General features: G+C 33.8%; 1 protein-coding gene across 4 annotated transcripts in view; it reads left to right on the top strand.

Moving 5' to 3' along the window:
* LOC150085413 (serine/arginine-rich splicing factor 10-like) overlaps positions 1-18,139 on the top strand; it is a 129,545-nt gene that overhangs the window by 74,184 nt on the left and 37,222 nt on the right. For 3 of the 4 annotated variants that reach the window (XM_090373211.1, XM_090373210.1, XM_090373212.1), the window contains exons 3-4: positions 2,200-2,303; positions 5,081-5,225. In XM_090373211.1, the coding sequence (XP_090229337.1) occupies positions 2,200-2,303; positions 5,081-5,225 (249 nt within the window). The remainder of the gene's footprint in view (positions 1-2,199; positions 2,304-5,080; positions 5,226-18,139) is intronic. The other variant, XM_090373213.1, reaches the window with a different exon arrangement.

Below are 18,139 nucleotides of genomic sequence, written 5' to 3' on the forward strand. Positions count from 1 at the left end.
AATCTGCAAAAAAAGTTTATCCAGACATGTGAATATAATGAAAATTTGGCTAGCGAAATCTTGGGGTCTAATGAAGTTGTTTTCAAGATCAGTGTACAAATTAACCAACACTATTTATTTTATTTTTATCGGACCATTGAGTCTAGGCTGGAAGTTGCTCGGAGAGGGTTTTTTTTTTTTTTTTTTACACTCTTTGTGTGAAATAACAAAAATGTTACTTTAGACAAATTCTAGAACAAGGGTGGCGAACCCGTGGCACACATACAAATATTTTGGGCACACAGAATAGAGTCCCAAAAAAAATCCAAACTTCATGTAGTGATTTGTTTGAAGTCTGAGTGGTGAAACATACTGGCAAAATTTTGAAATGAAATTAAGAAAAAAATTCGTATATTTCACACATTTATCCATGAGTTATTGGTAAAGTTATGAGATATATTATCCACATTCAGTATTTAGTGTAGCATCCTTCATTATCAATTATGGTTTGTATATGGCATGGAGATTGGAGATTATTCTTCACTAATTCCCATAAATATTTTAATTGCTATTTGCCCTTTACAGATTGTTCAGAATGTCAGCTCAACCAGCAAAGAAACAAAAACGGTCAAATGAAGAGGGGAGTAGCAGAGAATTTCTAGAATCTTGAAGTGAAAGATTTGGTATGATTAAGAAGGATAATAAAGCATTATACATTTTGTATTCTGAAACACTAGGGTAGTTTTCTAAAAGATTTAGCCACTTTTGTGTTCTGGACACAAGGGTAGTTTTTTAAAAGGTTTAGCCAGTTTTGGCATGCACTCTTAAAAAGGTTCGTCACCCCTGGTCTAGGAGATCATTGATTTAAGGTAAAATGCAATTTACTTAAAATAGTGATGAAGATTACTGTAGGTTCTAAAAAATATCTTGTCTTCCTTCTGCATTCATTTCCATATCTGTATCTAGTACAGGAATTGGATTGTTCATGGGCATTGTGGGGGTAGTTTTTTGGTTTTACAGCACATCGACATCTTTGGTCTTATTGTGCCATTGTTTTATGTCTGTAAATGTGTGCTCCTGAGCTGAAAAACTCATCCCCCCTTCCCATGATTGATCAACTGTAGCCTTGATTGAAGGGGTCTTTAGGCATTCTTTTCAGTTTGCAATGTTGGGGAGTTACTGGTGTAGTGGACTTTACTGGGGTTACATGTTTAATAAGTGTACAGTGAGGCACTATGAAACAGGTACTGACTTGGGCTGTTATATACTTAGACCAGCATTAGAATGAATAGGGCTGCTGCATGCACAAATTTCATTTGGATATAGTGGTATCAGAATACTTTAGTAATGATTGGCTGGGGTATACTGTAAAATGCAAATATTCAGGACCTGATTAGTGATACAGAAGTGATTAAGGGACATTAATAAGCTGCATAAATTTAAGGCATTCTAATATATTTTAGTGTTGTAAAAAATCTAAAATGAAGAGAGGATGATATTTGGTTGATTGCCAGGGTACAGCATTCTGTGGTTTATTGTTGAATGGCTTGTACTGCCTACTCAGTGACATTTGCTTGCTACTCCCACCACGACTTATTCCTATCAGTCACTGTAGTTGCCCATGGATGGTCAGTTTTTTTGTTTTTTTTTTATTCATATATATATTAGCTTTTGTTACAGAAATTTGCCTAAGTAGGCCAAATCCAAATTAGAAGTTAACCATCATAAGTATAAAAATTTTATTCCATTAAATTTTGAACATCTTCATTAGTGATGCCTGAATGATATTTACACTAAATGCTTATGACTTGTATATGTTAATTTGTGTCCTCCTTTTGTTGAATATGATGAAGAGTTTCATGCTCAATATCAGGTTAAAAAAATATAACTCTGATCTCATTCCCTTTCTCAAAATTGCAATTCCCAGACGTAAGTACCTGAAGCATTATAATTTTTTCACTTTTAAATTATGTACTTTGAGGTTTATTCATTCTGCTAATATTTAATATAATTATTTATGTAATATTTTTTTTAATTCACAAACTCTTGATTAAAGTTTGCTGTTTTGTATGTGATTATAATTTTAATAAATAAATTAGTGCATAAAATGTCAGTATACTGTCATAGTAAGTGAATTAGGAAAGAGATGGAAATTGGAAATTACATGGATGCTTGTTAGTAAATGATTTAGCTATTTCTTGTACCTTAACTTCTGTTCACATTTGAAGATATTAGAGATGCAGAAGATGCTTTATATGCTTTGGATCGTACTCGATTTTTTGGAAGAGAGCTAGAAATTGAATTTGCTCAGGGAGATCGTAAAAGTAAGTTCATTATTTTAGTGTTTTTTTTTTTTGTTTTTTTCCCCCCTGTTTTAGTTCTTTTTTGTATAAAGATACCGATATTAAAATAAAAAAAATAGTTGAGGACACAGCTAAAGATAAAATGAGTACAGCATTATCCTGCTTGTAATGCATGCAGTAGTATACACTTTTTCAGACATATCACTACATATTAACCTGTGATTTTTTTTTTTTTTTTTTATGAAAACCCCAAACACGAAAGGTATCAAAACCTATAGTACTTAGTACCGTGCATGGGTTGAAGGAGAAGTATGGGGGGGGGGGAATGCCAGAAACTTTGCTCTAGAGACTAAACATGGGTTTCACCACTTCAAGCCTCCAATGAGCAAAGTGGTGGTATTTCACCGGTTGATGAAAGTCATCTACCATCTAGAATGGTAAATATCATGTTAAAACTGAAAGGCTATTGAAATAAAATAATACATGGCTAATTTTTCAATCAACTTTGCATTTTATGCATTTGAATGTGAGGTTGGTTACCTAGCTTGCTGTTCTTTTTTATCTTCTTTTGATATCTGGATTTATGTTCTCATTTTCACCAAACCTTTAACTTCCACTTTTTTTTCTTTTTTTTTTTTTTTTTTTTTTGCTTTCTGGCCGGTGGTTTCCCCTCCCACTCCTTCCTCATAGGAAGGGTAGTAAGAATATGTAATACATAGGAACCGTACACTAATTTTTAAACTTAAAATATATAACAAATCAGAATATGACCCATGTGCCTATGGACAGCCATAAATTATGCTAGTGGGAGAAAGTAACGTGGCGGGGTGTGGGTTCAACCTTGAATTTTCATATTTGATAATGGTAGGCAAGGTGTCAAATGTGCATGTAGCTTGAAACAAGATGGTGAGTTATGGCAGTATGAGCTGTACTTAATACTGAAACTACAAAACTAAAACTAGTACACCAATAGCACATTTAACTTTTATAACAAGATCACTTTTACAATGAGAAAATGAATAAGATATGTCAGAAGAGCATTTTAATAGAAAATTTTCACATTTGTTATGTATGTGGTAATTACAAGATTTGTGGAAATGATAACAGATCTGATGGGCAAACAAGTTCAAAAAGGTTCACTTCACTGCTACACATGCCCACTGGTAGCAGCAGCAATAAAAAGGTGAGGTCTTCTGGATCCAGGAATTTCATTAACTGGGTGAGGAAAATATTGAACCTTATTTCCCAGCAAGAATTTTAAGAACTTGTTTCGGGTATAACAAGTCCCTTAAACAAAATAGAATTTGTCTCCATCTAGTATTTAACTGCTAATCAAAATGTGCCACATGTTCACACTTGTCATTGAGCAATTTGTTTGAAAGCAAAAATCTAGATGGCATTTTATAAGATGGTTTAATTAGTTCTTTGGAAGTATGTGATCTAGTGATCATTTTTTGACCATCTTTTCTTTGGGAACAATGGTGTTCCTGAAAAAAAAAAATAGCTCTGCTAAAAATTAAAAAAAAGCTACACCTGCTAATTACAGATGCCTTCACAAAAAAAGTAATCTTTTACATTTTTTTGTGAAGAAGAGATATGAAAGTAGAAAAGGGCACACCAAAATGGTGTGGCATCTGAATACCAAAAGTGGTGCTTGTTTTCTCAAGAGACACTTGGAATTAGATGAAAATAAAATCAATACAAGGCATTTATTTCTTTACAGAAGTTCTGTAACTATTTTAAGTCTCTTTAGTGTGTAATATTTAGTATATTCTTCCTCAGAGAGAAATGATCCTGTATATAATGCCTAGATGTTTTTTTTCTGCTGAATTGTTGGAATAAAACTACATAAACTGGACTTCAGATAAGTAACTTGTAATAGAAATAATCAGTTGCTTGGTTTTGCTGGTAACTTGCGTGAGGATTAAGTATTACTGAGAGAATGAGTTCATAAATTCATATGAAATAGAGAACATTCTGTCATGCTCTAAAGAATACCAACCCATTATGTTTTAAAATTTCTACAACTTTTGATATATGTAGTTAAATTAAATCCAAAAATTTGTTAAATAAATTAGCTTAAGAGTTTAATCATTACTCTAGAAAATTCTCAAAAGAATATTCTCCACTCACATTGCTACTTTTATGCAAGAAAAAGTTAAATGAATAGCATATGTGGGCTTGAATTTATTTTATTTTTATTTTTTAATAGATGTTATGTGTATATTATAAAAATAAATAGTTAATCAATACACAGAGTACAAATTAACAGTAGAATATTTATAATTATTACTGTTTAGTGCCAGTACATCAAAACCATTGTAAATAAGTAGCACTGCTCTCAGGGAAGAAGTATATATTGCTGTTTATTTTGTATTGCATGCCATTACCTAGATGGTTTTGATGTTTAGTGTTATTTCTTTGATGGGAAACTAGGTGTCTACAGGAGGACCTGATAACCCAATGATGATATACTACAGTATGAGAATGTGAAAAGGTGATAATACCATAAATAAAAATTAAGATCTAAAGAGAACTTAATAGTTTATAAAACTGTACTCTTAATGCAGATGCATTATTTTGTATGGTGCTAAGAAAGGAACCTAGGTTTGCTACAAAACCAAGTTTTATAAACCTCTGACCTGAAGCTCTTTTGCTTTTAAATTTTTAATTTATTATTGCTTCATAAGTTTGATTTTTATTCATTATACACATCACATTACCAATACAGAAGTTTTACTTAAATCAATTTTTTGACTCTGAACATGCTTTTTTATGTCTCCCTCTTATCTTTTTAGCTCCTTCAGAAATGAGGTCAAAGGAACGAACTCGTCGACCACGTTCTCCATACTATGGAGGAAGGTATGATGACTATAGAAGTAGCCGCCGACGATCTCGCAGTCGATCTCCATACTACAGAGATAGAAGTCCTGGCTATTCTCGGTGAGAATATGCTGATTTCAATGCTTGTCTTATGTCAAGTTAAACTTGGTTTTTAATATTTTTGACATAATAATATAGTTTTATACGGCCTTAATTTTATTAAAAACTACATTTTTAATAACTAAACGCATGTCTACATACTTGAGAACGAAAGCTTTTACTGTTGGTTGTTTTATGCATAAGTAGTAGTCAGTTGAATGACCTCTGCTCTATTTTTATAAGTATGCTATTGCTGAAATAAAAGACTACTTAGCTGCATTAATAGATAACTGTTTTAGCAGTTTTGTTGACATTTGTTAGTTTCAGTATATGTTATAACCTTATTTACTGGCTGTATGTTAATTGAAATACATAATAAAATCAAGAAGAAACAGTAGTTCCAAGTTTCTTTAGAAGCATATTTTCTACATTCTCATGCTTTGTTTTCTTTGCCTTGTAGACGCAACTTTAACTGATTTCTCTTGGAGGGAAAAAAATTAGATCAAGAACTATTTCAACTGTGCTGAATATAAAAGACTGTTAGGTATATAAAGAACTAAAACATTTTTTAAACAAAATGTTCTTTGAACTTTTGATACTTTTTATGTAATTTGTGCTGAAAATTTAAGTATAGTCTATTAGTTGGGCACTACCACCATGTGGTAGTTTGTTTCAACTGTCCAAACAACGAGCCAAATAAAAAAAAAATCTTAAACAAGTTTTTTTTTTTTTTAAGTGTTTATGGATCACATTTATAATTATACAATAGCTAATATTTGTGATAAAAGAATCCTTGGAGGTAAATAAAGGAAACAGATTCTTGATAGTCCTTACTAAGCAGTAAAATTCGAAAATGGAAAAATTAAATTCTTTATTACTGACTGTAATAAGTTATGTGAAAATATGTGATGTTCCAGGTGGCTCATTTCTCACATCTTTAATCTAGACCTTTCTAAAATACTTATTTTTCTTTAATACGTACATAGGCTTGGGAAGAGGGGAACACAGCCAGGATACAAGATGTCCAAAGTGGTTTCTGTAAAAAATATAGTACAGTGGTACCTTGGTTTGCGAGCATAATTCATTCCGGAAACGTGCTCGTAATCCAAAGCACTCGTATATCAAAGCAAATTTCCCCATAAGAAATAATGGAAACCCAGATGATTTGTTCCAAAACTCAAAAATATTCATATACTGTAAAAATGATTAATACAAAATACATACCTTTTTATATTTTTGATATTTAAATTTAATATACATAAAGCAATCGAATTTATTAATTATTGGGTAGGACGACTTTCACTGTCTCTAACGGAATCACTGCAATCTGTTGACTTTTTCTTTTTGTGCGACTTTAACAAGGAATCTTTCCAATGACACTTGCTTTTGCCTCCTTTTGAGGATTTCAGAAATCAGATTCATCGCTCGCACTATTACAAAATGAGGAGGCACGCTTGATACACATAAACAAAGCTGCGCGCGTGTAGCAACTGAATAAACACCGTAAAGGCAGAGATACACTATTAATTAACACCTCACATTTTACTAAAGCACATTTCTAGGGGTTCCTACCATAAAACAATAAAAACAATTTCCAGTTGCGTTCCTGCTAGTGGAATCTGTTATAAACTGGTAGTAAACTCGATCTAATTGCATTTGCGATTATACTAGCTGGAATTGTTGGTTTTCACGTTATTATGGTGAAATGTGTTTCCCCTTCACGGATATAAAAAACTATAAATACATTTTCAAAATCTTTTCTTCATTGCTATCGGGTTGCGGTGATTCTGCGTTCGACTGCCATTTCTTGTAAACACATAAAGGCGAATCGTGCATAGGCGAATTCGGTTCGTGTTATATAAGATATCGTTCCCGTATTTATAAATCGTGTATGATCGCATTCGTGTAGTGTAAACACGTGTTATACGAGGACTGACTGTACTCGTATTGCAAGACCTCGCTCGTTTATCAAGTTAAAATTTATTAAAAATTTTTGCTCGTCTTGCAAAACACTCGCATACCAAGTTACTCGTAATCCAAGGTACCACTGTACAGAGGCTCCACCAGAAATGAGCATCCCATGCTGGAAACATATATTCTGTTTTGAGCTGGAATACTCCCTAATAGGTGACAGCAATAATTTCCTTGCAGAAATTTGCTCCGTAAAAAGGTCAGCGAAACTTCATATTCCATTACCACTGCATAGACACAATATGCATAATGGCTTTCGTGAACCACAACTCTTATTTAGCTATGTTGGAGGATTGATTTATCCTCCAACTTAAGAGTTAAATCTTGACAGACAGGTATGGTTTCGGCAAGATAGCACTGTGGCTGCTATATATGCATGTGTGTCCATGAATATTGTATGTTGAATGAAGTGTCTTCAGGTAGGTGAATGTGAAGATCATTTTATTCATTGGTATTGCTTGATTGGCCTCCTCAGAGTCCAGATGCTCTTGAAATAATGCACTTTTGGATGTTCCTAAAGAAATTACCAAATAGCATTGTGGGAGGACAAACAGTTTAGAGGGTGCTGTGAAAAGTGTAAGATATATCATCTAGTATAAATACAGCTGGTTACAAAGTTGAAATGCAGGTAATTTTTAAAAATATCAGTTAACTTAAGTGCACAGCAGGTGACAGACTTGTAGATCTGTGTTCATTATGGGTGCAGAGCATGCTTCTATTTGGCATATAAGCATTGGAATGTGCTGTGTCATATTTGCATCATCAGAAGATATGCATGAATTGCAGAACTTTGCCAATGTTCATACTGCATTGGCATATAATAAAGAAAGCCTAGACTATTGAAAGCTACTTTGTATGTTATTTTGTAACTTTGTGTATGTCATGCTGTGTTTATTTCAAACTACTTTAATAGTTTAAACTGTTTTATTTTAACATAGTACATGCTCATTATATCAAATTTGCTTATAGTGCTCTCCCACTTTTAACACTCGTTTCTTGACTCCATGGTCAATCCTGTCAAGTGCCAAGCATCGTATGTCTGTTGCACTCCATTTAAAACTTTTATCGCTTATATCATTCTATGGGTCTCAAGATAGGACCCTCCATCCTCTTGAATTTTGTTTTGGGAAAGATGATAGAGGCTGAATTCTAGGAATACGGTGCGATTTATTTACTTCATAGAAATTGTTTCCACATTTGTTTATTTCATTCATACTTTACTCAAAGCTCTGAAGATACAGGCTGTTGTTTAAGTCAGTGTCTGGTCATTTACTATTGCATCTGCATGCTCTCTTCTTAGTGTTTAACTCAAAGTTGTTCATCTGCTTTTCTTGCAGGTTCCGTTATCAGTGCCATTTTATGTATGTGTGTTTAACATGATGTCAATAAATTTCATTAGTGATAGCAATATTATTTTGCTAATACTACATTATTCATTCTTTTTTTAATAGCATGCAAAAAGGAGGTTGAAGGTGTTAAAAAAAGCATAGTACAAAGTATTCACCATTTCAACTAACATATCAACCATTGCTTCAAAAACAATGCAGAAAAACTGAGAAATTGGTGTTAACTACCGAAATACTGATGAAAATGTTTAAAGGCTCAACTGGGGGGAGGTGTTATAATGGGAGTTTTACACATGTGTGTGTTCATTCCATATTATTACAGTCAGTAGTAAATAATTAAAATTGAAATATTTTTATTTCAATTTTAATTTTATTTTTCACTTTTACCATTAAAAAACGAGTTCTCAAGAAACTGTAGAATAAAGATTCAGTGTTTTGCAAATCATGTTTGCTGTTTTATTTAGAGAAAATGCTGAAGTATTTCGGTTTTTTTGTGACGTGCATCTTTTTCAACTCCTGTGGAAATGTCAAGCACTTAATTTAAAGATGAGTGACAAGAAAGCATGAACATGTAACTTATAATTTAAAATTATAAGTGGTATTGGAAATCCCCATACAACCAAGAATGTGATAGCTATTGTTCTTATCAAATCATTTCCAAGTTGTTGGCACTTAGACACATATCTCCCATGCACACGCAGCATAATCTGAAATGAAGAGATTGTTACTTGGGGATCAGTCGATGGTAACGTTAGAAAAAATGTGCTTTTCCTAGAAATCCATTAATCAAAATATGGCATTTTTACAATGGCTGAAATTTTTAGTTTCTTAGAATGAAGTTGTATTTATGGTTGAAAGTTTTTTGTACTGTGAGTGTCAAACCACATACAGATGGCATTCTTTGGATAGTGCGTAACTCACCACGCACTTCTTGTATGTAGGGGAAGGCAAACTAATTTCAATTGTTGTTTCTCTATGGGCTAGCAATTTGGCATGTTATTTCAAATTTACAACAACAGCTGCATTACTTTTTGCTCCATCCTGAGCAACATATGGTTTACGAACAACCTTTACATTTCTTTTGAAATGTAGCAACTGAAAAGAAAAATTCTCATTTAATATGTGAAAAATGCAAGATGGAATAATTTTTTCTTAATGTAATTCTATTGAGTAGAGAGGCAAAGTGGAGACAGTGCTGTCTCTTTAGTGAATTAACCATTTCTGAATTAATTTCAGTTTTCAGATAAACATGAAAAAATCTTATTTATTCTTACTGCAAGAGTTAAAACAGTATGAATAAATAAATTGGAGTTGTAGTTACTGTTAGGCAAAGAGAGTAAGTCCTTCCTCATTCCAGTTTCTGAACTTAACACAGCATGCAGATTGGCTCAAGAGCATGCTTCTAGAAACATAATACATGGTAAACCATATGAACTGTAATACTATATCAGCTGTCAGTCTTTGACCAAAGTACTTAATACACCAAAAAATCAAGAGCCAACCAACACACTCTTTAGTTGTATGTAATGCCTCTTAACAGTAGTGTTTTATAAGCTTGCTTATTGAAATTAAGAGGTATGTTATTATATACTTAATTTCAATAAGTATAAAACATAATCACACTGGACATCAAGTCACCATTCAAAAATTAAGGGTTTCTTTTTTTTTTTTTTTTTTTTTTTTAAGGTGAATTTGCAAATTCATAAAGTGCCTATTATCTTCACATCTATTCGGCTACATCAGGCATGGCCTGCTTAATTTGTGATGTGATCTACTTTTTTCCTTCAAAATGTGCTGTGATCTACCATCTCAAAAATTACATCGCACAAGGTGCACAAATCGAGGGACGACCGTATATTTAAAATTCGTTGTGATTGACCGAAATTAAATCCGCAATCGACTCGTTGGCCACCCCTGGTCTACATGATGCAACAGCACAATTCCCAGTGGATGGATTTTGATGAAATTTTATATTTGGGACTTTTAGAAAGATTTGCTAAGCTATCCAAAATTTTGTTAAAATTGGACAAACAAGTCTGCTTTTCCTCCTCCCCCATAATATTTTGAGTTCTCTTTGCAGAAATGTCAGTATGTTGTGGGTGTTTTGGTTGGTACTTAATACAGATTTTCAATGCATGCTCTGTTAGTGTCTGGGAAGGTTTTAGGATCAATTCTGATTCAGCAATTTCTTCTGCCCACACATGTAAAAACTTATTAGTCTTGGATGTTCAAGCATTGCCCCAGAATGAGAAGTCAGACCAGTACCAGATTTTTATTTAGTGTTTTTTTTTTTTTTTTTTTCCCTCTTCCTCCTCTCTTCTCAATTGGTGCATAAATGAATTGCTGTTTGCAGAAGAAATTATCATGTATTCTGGTGTATAAGTTGCCCAGCCTCCTTTTGCATGTCACATGGTGTATTACAATAAAATCTATGTTAAGAAACCCCCTGTATGCTCATTAATTCAAATATTTTTCCTCTTCCTTTAAAAATTTTTGTGTTATTTTATTACACAGCATAGTAAACTGTAAAGAAAGTAGTCCTACAGGCATTAGTGATGACGTGACAGTGTTCTTATTGATGCTGTATGTGGACCCGGAATGCTTTGATTATTGATTCTCTGTAAACAATGCCCCAATACAGAAATATATTCACTACAAGAAATTGAAAGCCTCGAAAGTTACTTTTGAAGGACTCAAAAAGTAAACCTGAAAACAAGACTCTTGACAAAATCTATGCACTGTTTTCTTCTGAAGCAGCTGAACAATATCTTGAATGTTAAAATGTGAGAAACAATATAGTTGTCTAAAGACATTGTAATAAATTATGAATATATTGGTATTAATTTGGTTTTCTAAAACCCTAAGTGCATGCCATTAATTCAAGCTTCACATTTTTCTACCCTGCATAGGCGCCTCCGTAGCCAGGTGGGAAGGAGCAGCAGTGCATAGCACACGCTTCTTGATTAGACCGGGGTTCGAGCCCGTCACCACCAAATACGGAGAATGCGGAAAGGTCAGGGAATGACCACCGCATATCCCGGAGCAATATGGCCTTAGTTGCTAATGCTCCTAAAAACCAAATAACAAACAATACCCTGTATATAATTGGACCTTAAAATTTTAAATAACTTTTGAGTACTCCAAAGTTTGACTTATATTCCAGAATATATAATAACCATGGAAGCTGCTTGGAAAGAAAAGATTACACAAAATGCAATTCATTCAAAATAAAGCATAAAACAAACACACCAACTTTCAGGACATTAGAAATTGTCTGCTTCAAATGTTGGAAGTATGCATGATAATTTTATATTTTTTGTATTTTAATATGCTTGGCAAACTAGTATTTGCACATACATTAAAGGGAAGCTTCTGAAGCAGTTTCCATTGTTAATCTCCTCCATGAATAGCAATCTAATTTATGCATAAAAATAAAATTAATTATACATTTGTAATCAAACATACATTTTTCAAGTTGTCCCTATCTGTATATGTTCTATTCTCTCTTCATTCTCGGCTACTCTGAAGTAACATAAAACTTGTCACTGGTTCATACAAGCATTTTTTGACCAGCTTGCATAGCTGTTAGTGCAAAGTATGTGAAATTCATGTGATTCTGTATGCAGTTCTTGAAAAGTAAATAGTAATGTAAAATTTAAAGGTGACATGAAATATATATGTGATATTCTGTGTGCTAGCAAAGTTGCGAAACTGTTCACACTAAAAGAGATGCTACCTCTTTTTTTTTTTTTTTTTTTTGCATGGGTTACAACTATTAAACAGCACAAATAATATCCTAAAATATGGATACTCTCTTTAATAGATATTTACAATTATTCTTAATAAACAGAATAGCACCAACATCGAGCTATATAACTAGTATGGCAGAAAAACAACTGTCTTTGTTATTGTATTATATGCAATAAGTTGAGAAAGATTTCGCATACCTTGTTGTGAACTCTTAACAATAGTTATTTTTTTTTTTATCTACGAATGTGAAAGGTTCCCCCCCCCCCACTTCTAAAATACATTCATTGTTATTCTCTCTTGTATTAAGCATATATGTGCAGTGACTTTAAGGCATTTATACAGCACCTCTGCATTGGGGAATCACACCTTTTGTGTTACAAAAAACTTGTAATAAACAGCAATAAATAAAACTATTAAAATGTGTTAGTAAAATAAACTGCAGTATAACAAAAAAAAAAAAAATTATAGGATAACAGCTGAAATGTGTGAACAGAAATAAAAGTATATAGCACTAAAGGTGATAAAAACAAAACAAAGAAGCTTTTGGAACAATATGCTCCTTTAACAACTTTAACCCTTAATCAATCAAAGTCCAGTAAACAAGAAGTTGGCCTAATTATTAGGAGGACTGGGCAAAGAATTGTTCTTTAAGGTAAAATAAATAATTTTTACCCACTGTTTTGAAAATTCCTTCTAAATAACTCTTTCCTCCTGAAGAAATCCCTTGGAGTCTCTTAGATACCACACCTGGTACAGAATTAAGGAAAAGTGTGGCATACCATCGTTATATTATAAAAGAATCATGCAATTGGAAAATGTGACAATAAACCAATGTGTATCATGAATTGTTACAACTGCAGAAAGACAAGGTGCGGGGTTGGGGGGAGGGCTAATCATAAATAGGGAAAATAAATGTGGAATGGAAAAAATAAAAACGGAGGGAAGAAAGTGTCAGCTGTTGAACTGTAGGGAAGCAGGATGATATTAGCCATGTTATAAGAAGTTTGCCATCACTCATATTGTAAAATAAGCAGCATCTGTAACAAGATGCATGAAAGTTCCTTTGTTATTATTAATAAATATCTGTTAATATGTGCCAAAATACCATTATATGCAGTAACACATATTTATTACCACTTTGTCACAATTAACTGAATTACAATTTTTTGGTATTCACCATTTGAAAGTAACAAAACTGTTAATGAATGTTTACAGTTAGTATCATTTTACAACAGACTATTTTTTAACGTGATCTGTGGCATTTATTGTCAAATTCATTTTAAAAGCAGAAAACAACCTTTCTACATCAGTGAAAGTGAATGGGATAAATTTAAAAATGATCCTTTGGAGCCTCTGGTTATTTCTATTAAAATATATCCAATTTTCCTTACAATAGGAAATTTGGAGTTTTTTTTTTTAAAAAAACATTATCAAAATTTATTCATATTTTCTCTCCTATGTATCTAGGAATGGTTTAAAATGTCTAATGAACTGTCCTAGCATAAGACAATGCTGCACATGAACACATCCTTCACCTTGTTGGGAGGGGTGGTCATGTAGCATATGTCTTTAAATAGCTATGTATGTAGGAGGTTTTGCAAAGATCTTTTTTCTACAAAAAATAACTTTGCCAAAATTCTCCCAAGTTATTTCTGCAAAGAAATAAGTCTTTGGTTAAGCAAGTAATGTGGATAATTAGGTTTGAATCGAAAACCAGTAATGCATAAGTTGCTTTTACCATATATGGACTATGGTAGTTAACAAAAATGCAGACTTATTTTGGCATGGGTCAGTTCTTGGTTTGGCCATAATAACTGCAAATAATCATTCGCAGATCTTGCACCTGTGGGATGATTCATGTTTTCAAGAACCTTGTAAACAACCAAACCTGGACAAGAAGCTTCGTCTGATTTTTCATATGCTAAGTGTGCAATGTAATGGTCACAAGCATCTTCCATTTCATTGTTGGACTTTCAGGTGCACTTTTCTCCAGTATATTTGTTGAGTTTCCTGAATAATACCTTCATAAACAGCATTAAGATAATTTTTCTTTAAGGTAGCTTCATCTGGAATGTTTTGATTTATACAATATTTTTTTTAAAATGGATTGCTTAACTTATTGAAAGGGATGTGATGTGACTGCTTACCATGGTGATACAAATTCTTCTGAAAAGTCAGGTTTCCTTTTCTTTTGGTACTTGGCTTAATTAAAAGTGACTGATCCAGAAGTTTTTTATTATACCAACAGTTTTTAAATCTCCCACTTCTATTTTTGGATAGCTTGTTAAAGAAGTGGTTAGAGTTGCTGAGAAAGCCATGTGAGCACGTTTCAAAATTGAAAAATGCAGCAAGCAGTCATTAGTGGCCTGCACTATCATGTCCAAATGTAATTCATGATCCTGAAGAAGTCTCAAAAAAATACTAAGTTTATGAACTCAAGGCGAAAGGTGCAAAACAATCTGATAGCTCTATGTGGGATATCCCCATACATGCAGGGAAAACTGTTCATATTCTTATCTTCTGGCTTGAATAATTTTTATTTGAGCCAGAACAAAGCCTTGCTTGTTCTTTTTAAATGTTATACGAAGGTTCGAAATTCAGAACATAGTTCTTCAATTAGATATGTCCCACATCTCTTTTGCTGCCTGATATTTTAAAAATGTGTGAAGTTTTTAGACCAGCAGTTTTTCACTGGTCTTCCACTTTTGTATGGTAATCAACTCCCAAATGTCTTTCACAATAAACTCACAAAGGTCTTCCACTATGGTAATAAACAGAAGAATGATTCTGATTTAATCATAGGCACCTTTACTACCAAGGTCATGGAGAATAACACGAGATTATTTTGTTGAGCAAGGTAATGCTTTTACTGCATGTTAGCAAGTGTATATAGCATTAGCTGAAGGAAAAAACTTCCCATTTCATCCATTCATTCACTCAAAGTTTGTCTAGTTCAGCTTTTATTTAAGCTGTCAACCTCCACAATGACAGATGGAAGCTTGCTCCAGCAATCAACCACCCACTGGCTAAAGGCAAATTTCTGCGCATTTATTCTACATCTGTCTTTCCTCAATTTGAATTTATGCCCCTTCAGGTGCAGAATCTGAGCAAGAGGAAGAATCCCATCAGCATTGAGCTTGCTCAAACCATTCAAGCCTTATATACCTCAGTCAGATCACCATGCTGTGCATAGTCTCCAGACTGCAATTTGCAGAACATAAGCCTTTCTTGATGACAGCAACCCTTTGTTCCACTCATTAATCTCATTGCCCTTATCTGTGGGTTCAAGCCCGTCACCACCAAATACGGAGGATGCGAAAAGGTCAGGGAATGACCACTGCATATTCCAGAGCAATATGGCCTTAGTTGCTAATGCTCCTAAAAACCAAATAACAACCAGCCCTTATCTGTACTCATTCCAGCAGCTCTACATCTTTCCTAAAATGAGGCCTCCAGACTTGTATGCAGTACTCAAGGTGTGGTCTCACCATTGCCTTATACAAGGAAATAATCACCTCCTCATCCCTTCTAGCAAAATTCCTATGTCATTGACAAGACCCAATGAGCTACTCTTGCAGCCTTTTTGCACTACTCTGAAAACTTCATATCTGACTACAAAATTACCCCCAGGTCTTTTTCATTATCCACTACCCTGAGTGTGGTACCACACAGTTGTTATGTTACTCTGGGGTTACTGCTACCCATATGCAGCACTTTGCATTTGTCAATGTTAAACTTCAGTTGCCACCTCTCGGCCCATCTGCTCATCTTTTCTAGATCATGTTGCAGTAGCATACTGTCATTAACAACCCTACCAATCTTCATATCATCTGCAAACTTGCACATTAAGCCTGATATACCTTTATCAGTATCATTGATAAATACACAAAATAGCAACACTGCCACCTGTAGAAGTTCTTACCAAAGGGGATTGTTGTAAATGCTGAGATAGCATAAATTTTATTGGTTGGCACTGCCTCAGACTTTAGATTTCTTTGTGGACAAGTTTCTGTTAATTCTTGTTATTTTACAGTGAAATATCTAAAGAAATAGATATTTTACAATGCAATCAATGATGTGACAGTTCCACACCTTAGCTCTTCTTGATTTGGAACTAGTGCATACCAGTATTCAGTATTGGTGTGGGATAGTAGGAAGCAAAGGGAAAATAAGAGTGAAGGTGTTCAGCAGACTAGAAGACTGAGTGTGGCAAAAGCCTCTAGGTGCAGATGAAATGGGTAAAACAATTACCCAATGGGGAATTTCAATCTGCCACATATAGCTTGGAAGGGAAATTCACCATTATGGAATTAGAATTTTAAATCAACTGGATAATTATAAGTAAGGCTTACTTCATCAGTATGGAAAATTATGGAGGGATGATGCAAGGGACAGACTTTTGGAATGTTCCAGTCTGTAACGGTGAATTACTATAACGGCTGCAAGCTCTCTTCTGCCCGAAAGGAGCTTTGTTCCATTCACATTGCTGGGAAGATTGTATTGACATTCTTTGGCTGAATTCAACCACTATTCATTGACTGGGTGGTTCCCTTGTGTCACAATAGATCAGAGCATTGTGGTGAAACACTGTGACAGTGCAAAACCTCATGTAGTTAGTATCATCTTGGCACAGTTATACTGGTATACATTGGAGCAACTCTGACTCCTCAATGTATGATTATCAGACCTCAGAAAAAAAGGCCCTAAAAGCAAATCTTCACTTTCACTTAGGCAGTGATGCCCAGGGGACTGACATATTGGCTTCACCCATAGTGAATTTTACTTGTTGCTTGTGAAACTAACATGTCAGTCTCCTGGCCATCATTGCTTGAGTGAAAGTAATCGTGGGCTTTTAGGGACTTTTTCTGGTGTTCAATAGGCAGATTTTATTTAAATCTTTGCTTGGCAGGACCATTGCAGGAAATATTTTCGAGGGAATGTGACAGAGTTTTGTAAAGGGGAAATCTCGTTTAATTAACCTGATAAGCTACCACAACAGTGTCATTTGTGGGTTGGATGTTGGAAATAATTTTGGCATTATTTATTTGTAGTTTAGCAAAGCATATGACTTAGTTTCACACACAAAACTGCTCTATAAATTGGAACATATTCGGATTACAGGCATGATCTCGGGTGGATTACAATAGACTTGTCCAGCCTACAGGTTGTGTGTAGTCCCTGTCTGTGTAGCAGATCTAAGTGTTATCCCACCCTCTCCAAGTTAAAAATAGCATGTCGTGAAATGTAGTTTTACACCGACTTTAAAATATCCATTTTTAGTAATATTTCATTTTATTGCATTTCTTTTATTATAATATTTTTTGTATGTTCCTCAGTATTTAGCAATATTATTACAACTGTGTAAATTCTATTTATGTCATGTTATAACAGTAGTGCTAAATATTTTTTTTATATGTAAAAAATTAAACTAAATATAAATATTGATCAACAAAATTTTCAACAACGAAAGAAATCCTGTTCTGAAAAATGCATAATTGACGGTAAGGAACTGTTCTTCTGGCCCACAGCCTTCAGCATTTTATATGGTTTTGCCCCTAGCCAAAAAAGGTTGAATTCTCCTGGATCATAAGGGGACTACACAACAGTAGGCAGTTGGTTATAATTAATACTCAGACTTCAGAATAGGCTATGGTTAAAAGTATTGTCCATCAGGGATTGCTGTTGCTTATGTGATTTCCTTAAATTGCCATTGACAAAGATATGCAGAGTGTAATGTGAAGATTGGGAGAGTGGTTAATGGCACTCCAAGCAACTTGGTAAGCTTCAGGAATGTTTAGATAAGTATGAACTACTTTAATTTTGCAAAATGTAAGATTTTAAATTTGAGAAATACAGCAGACTCAATAT

Source organism: Mastigoproctus giganteus, chromosome 5 (assembly GCF_048544385.1).
Source record: "Mastigoproctus giganteus isolate SK-2022 chromosome 5, ASM4854438v1, whole genome shotgun sequence".
Taxonomy (NCBI): Eukaryota; Metazoa; Arthropoda; class Arachnida; order Uropygi; family Thelyphonidae; genus Mastigoproctus; species Mastigoproctus giganteus.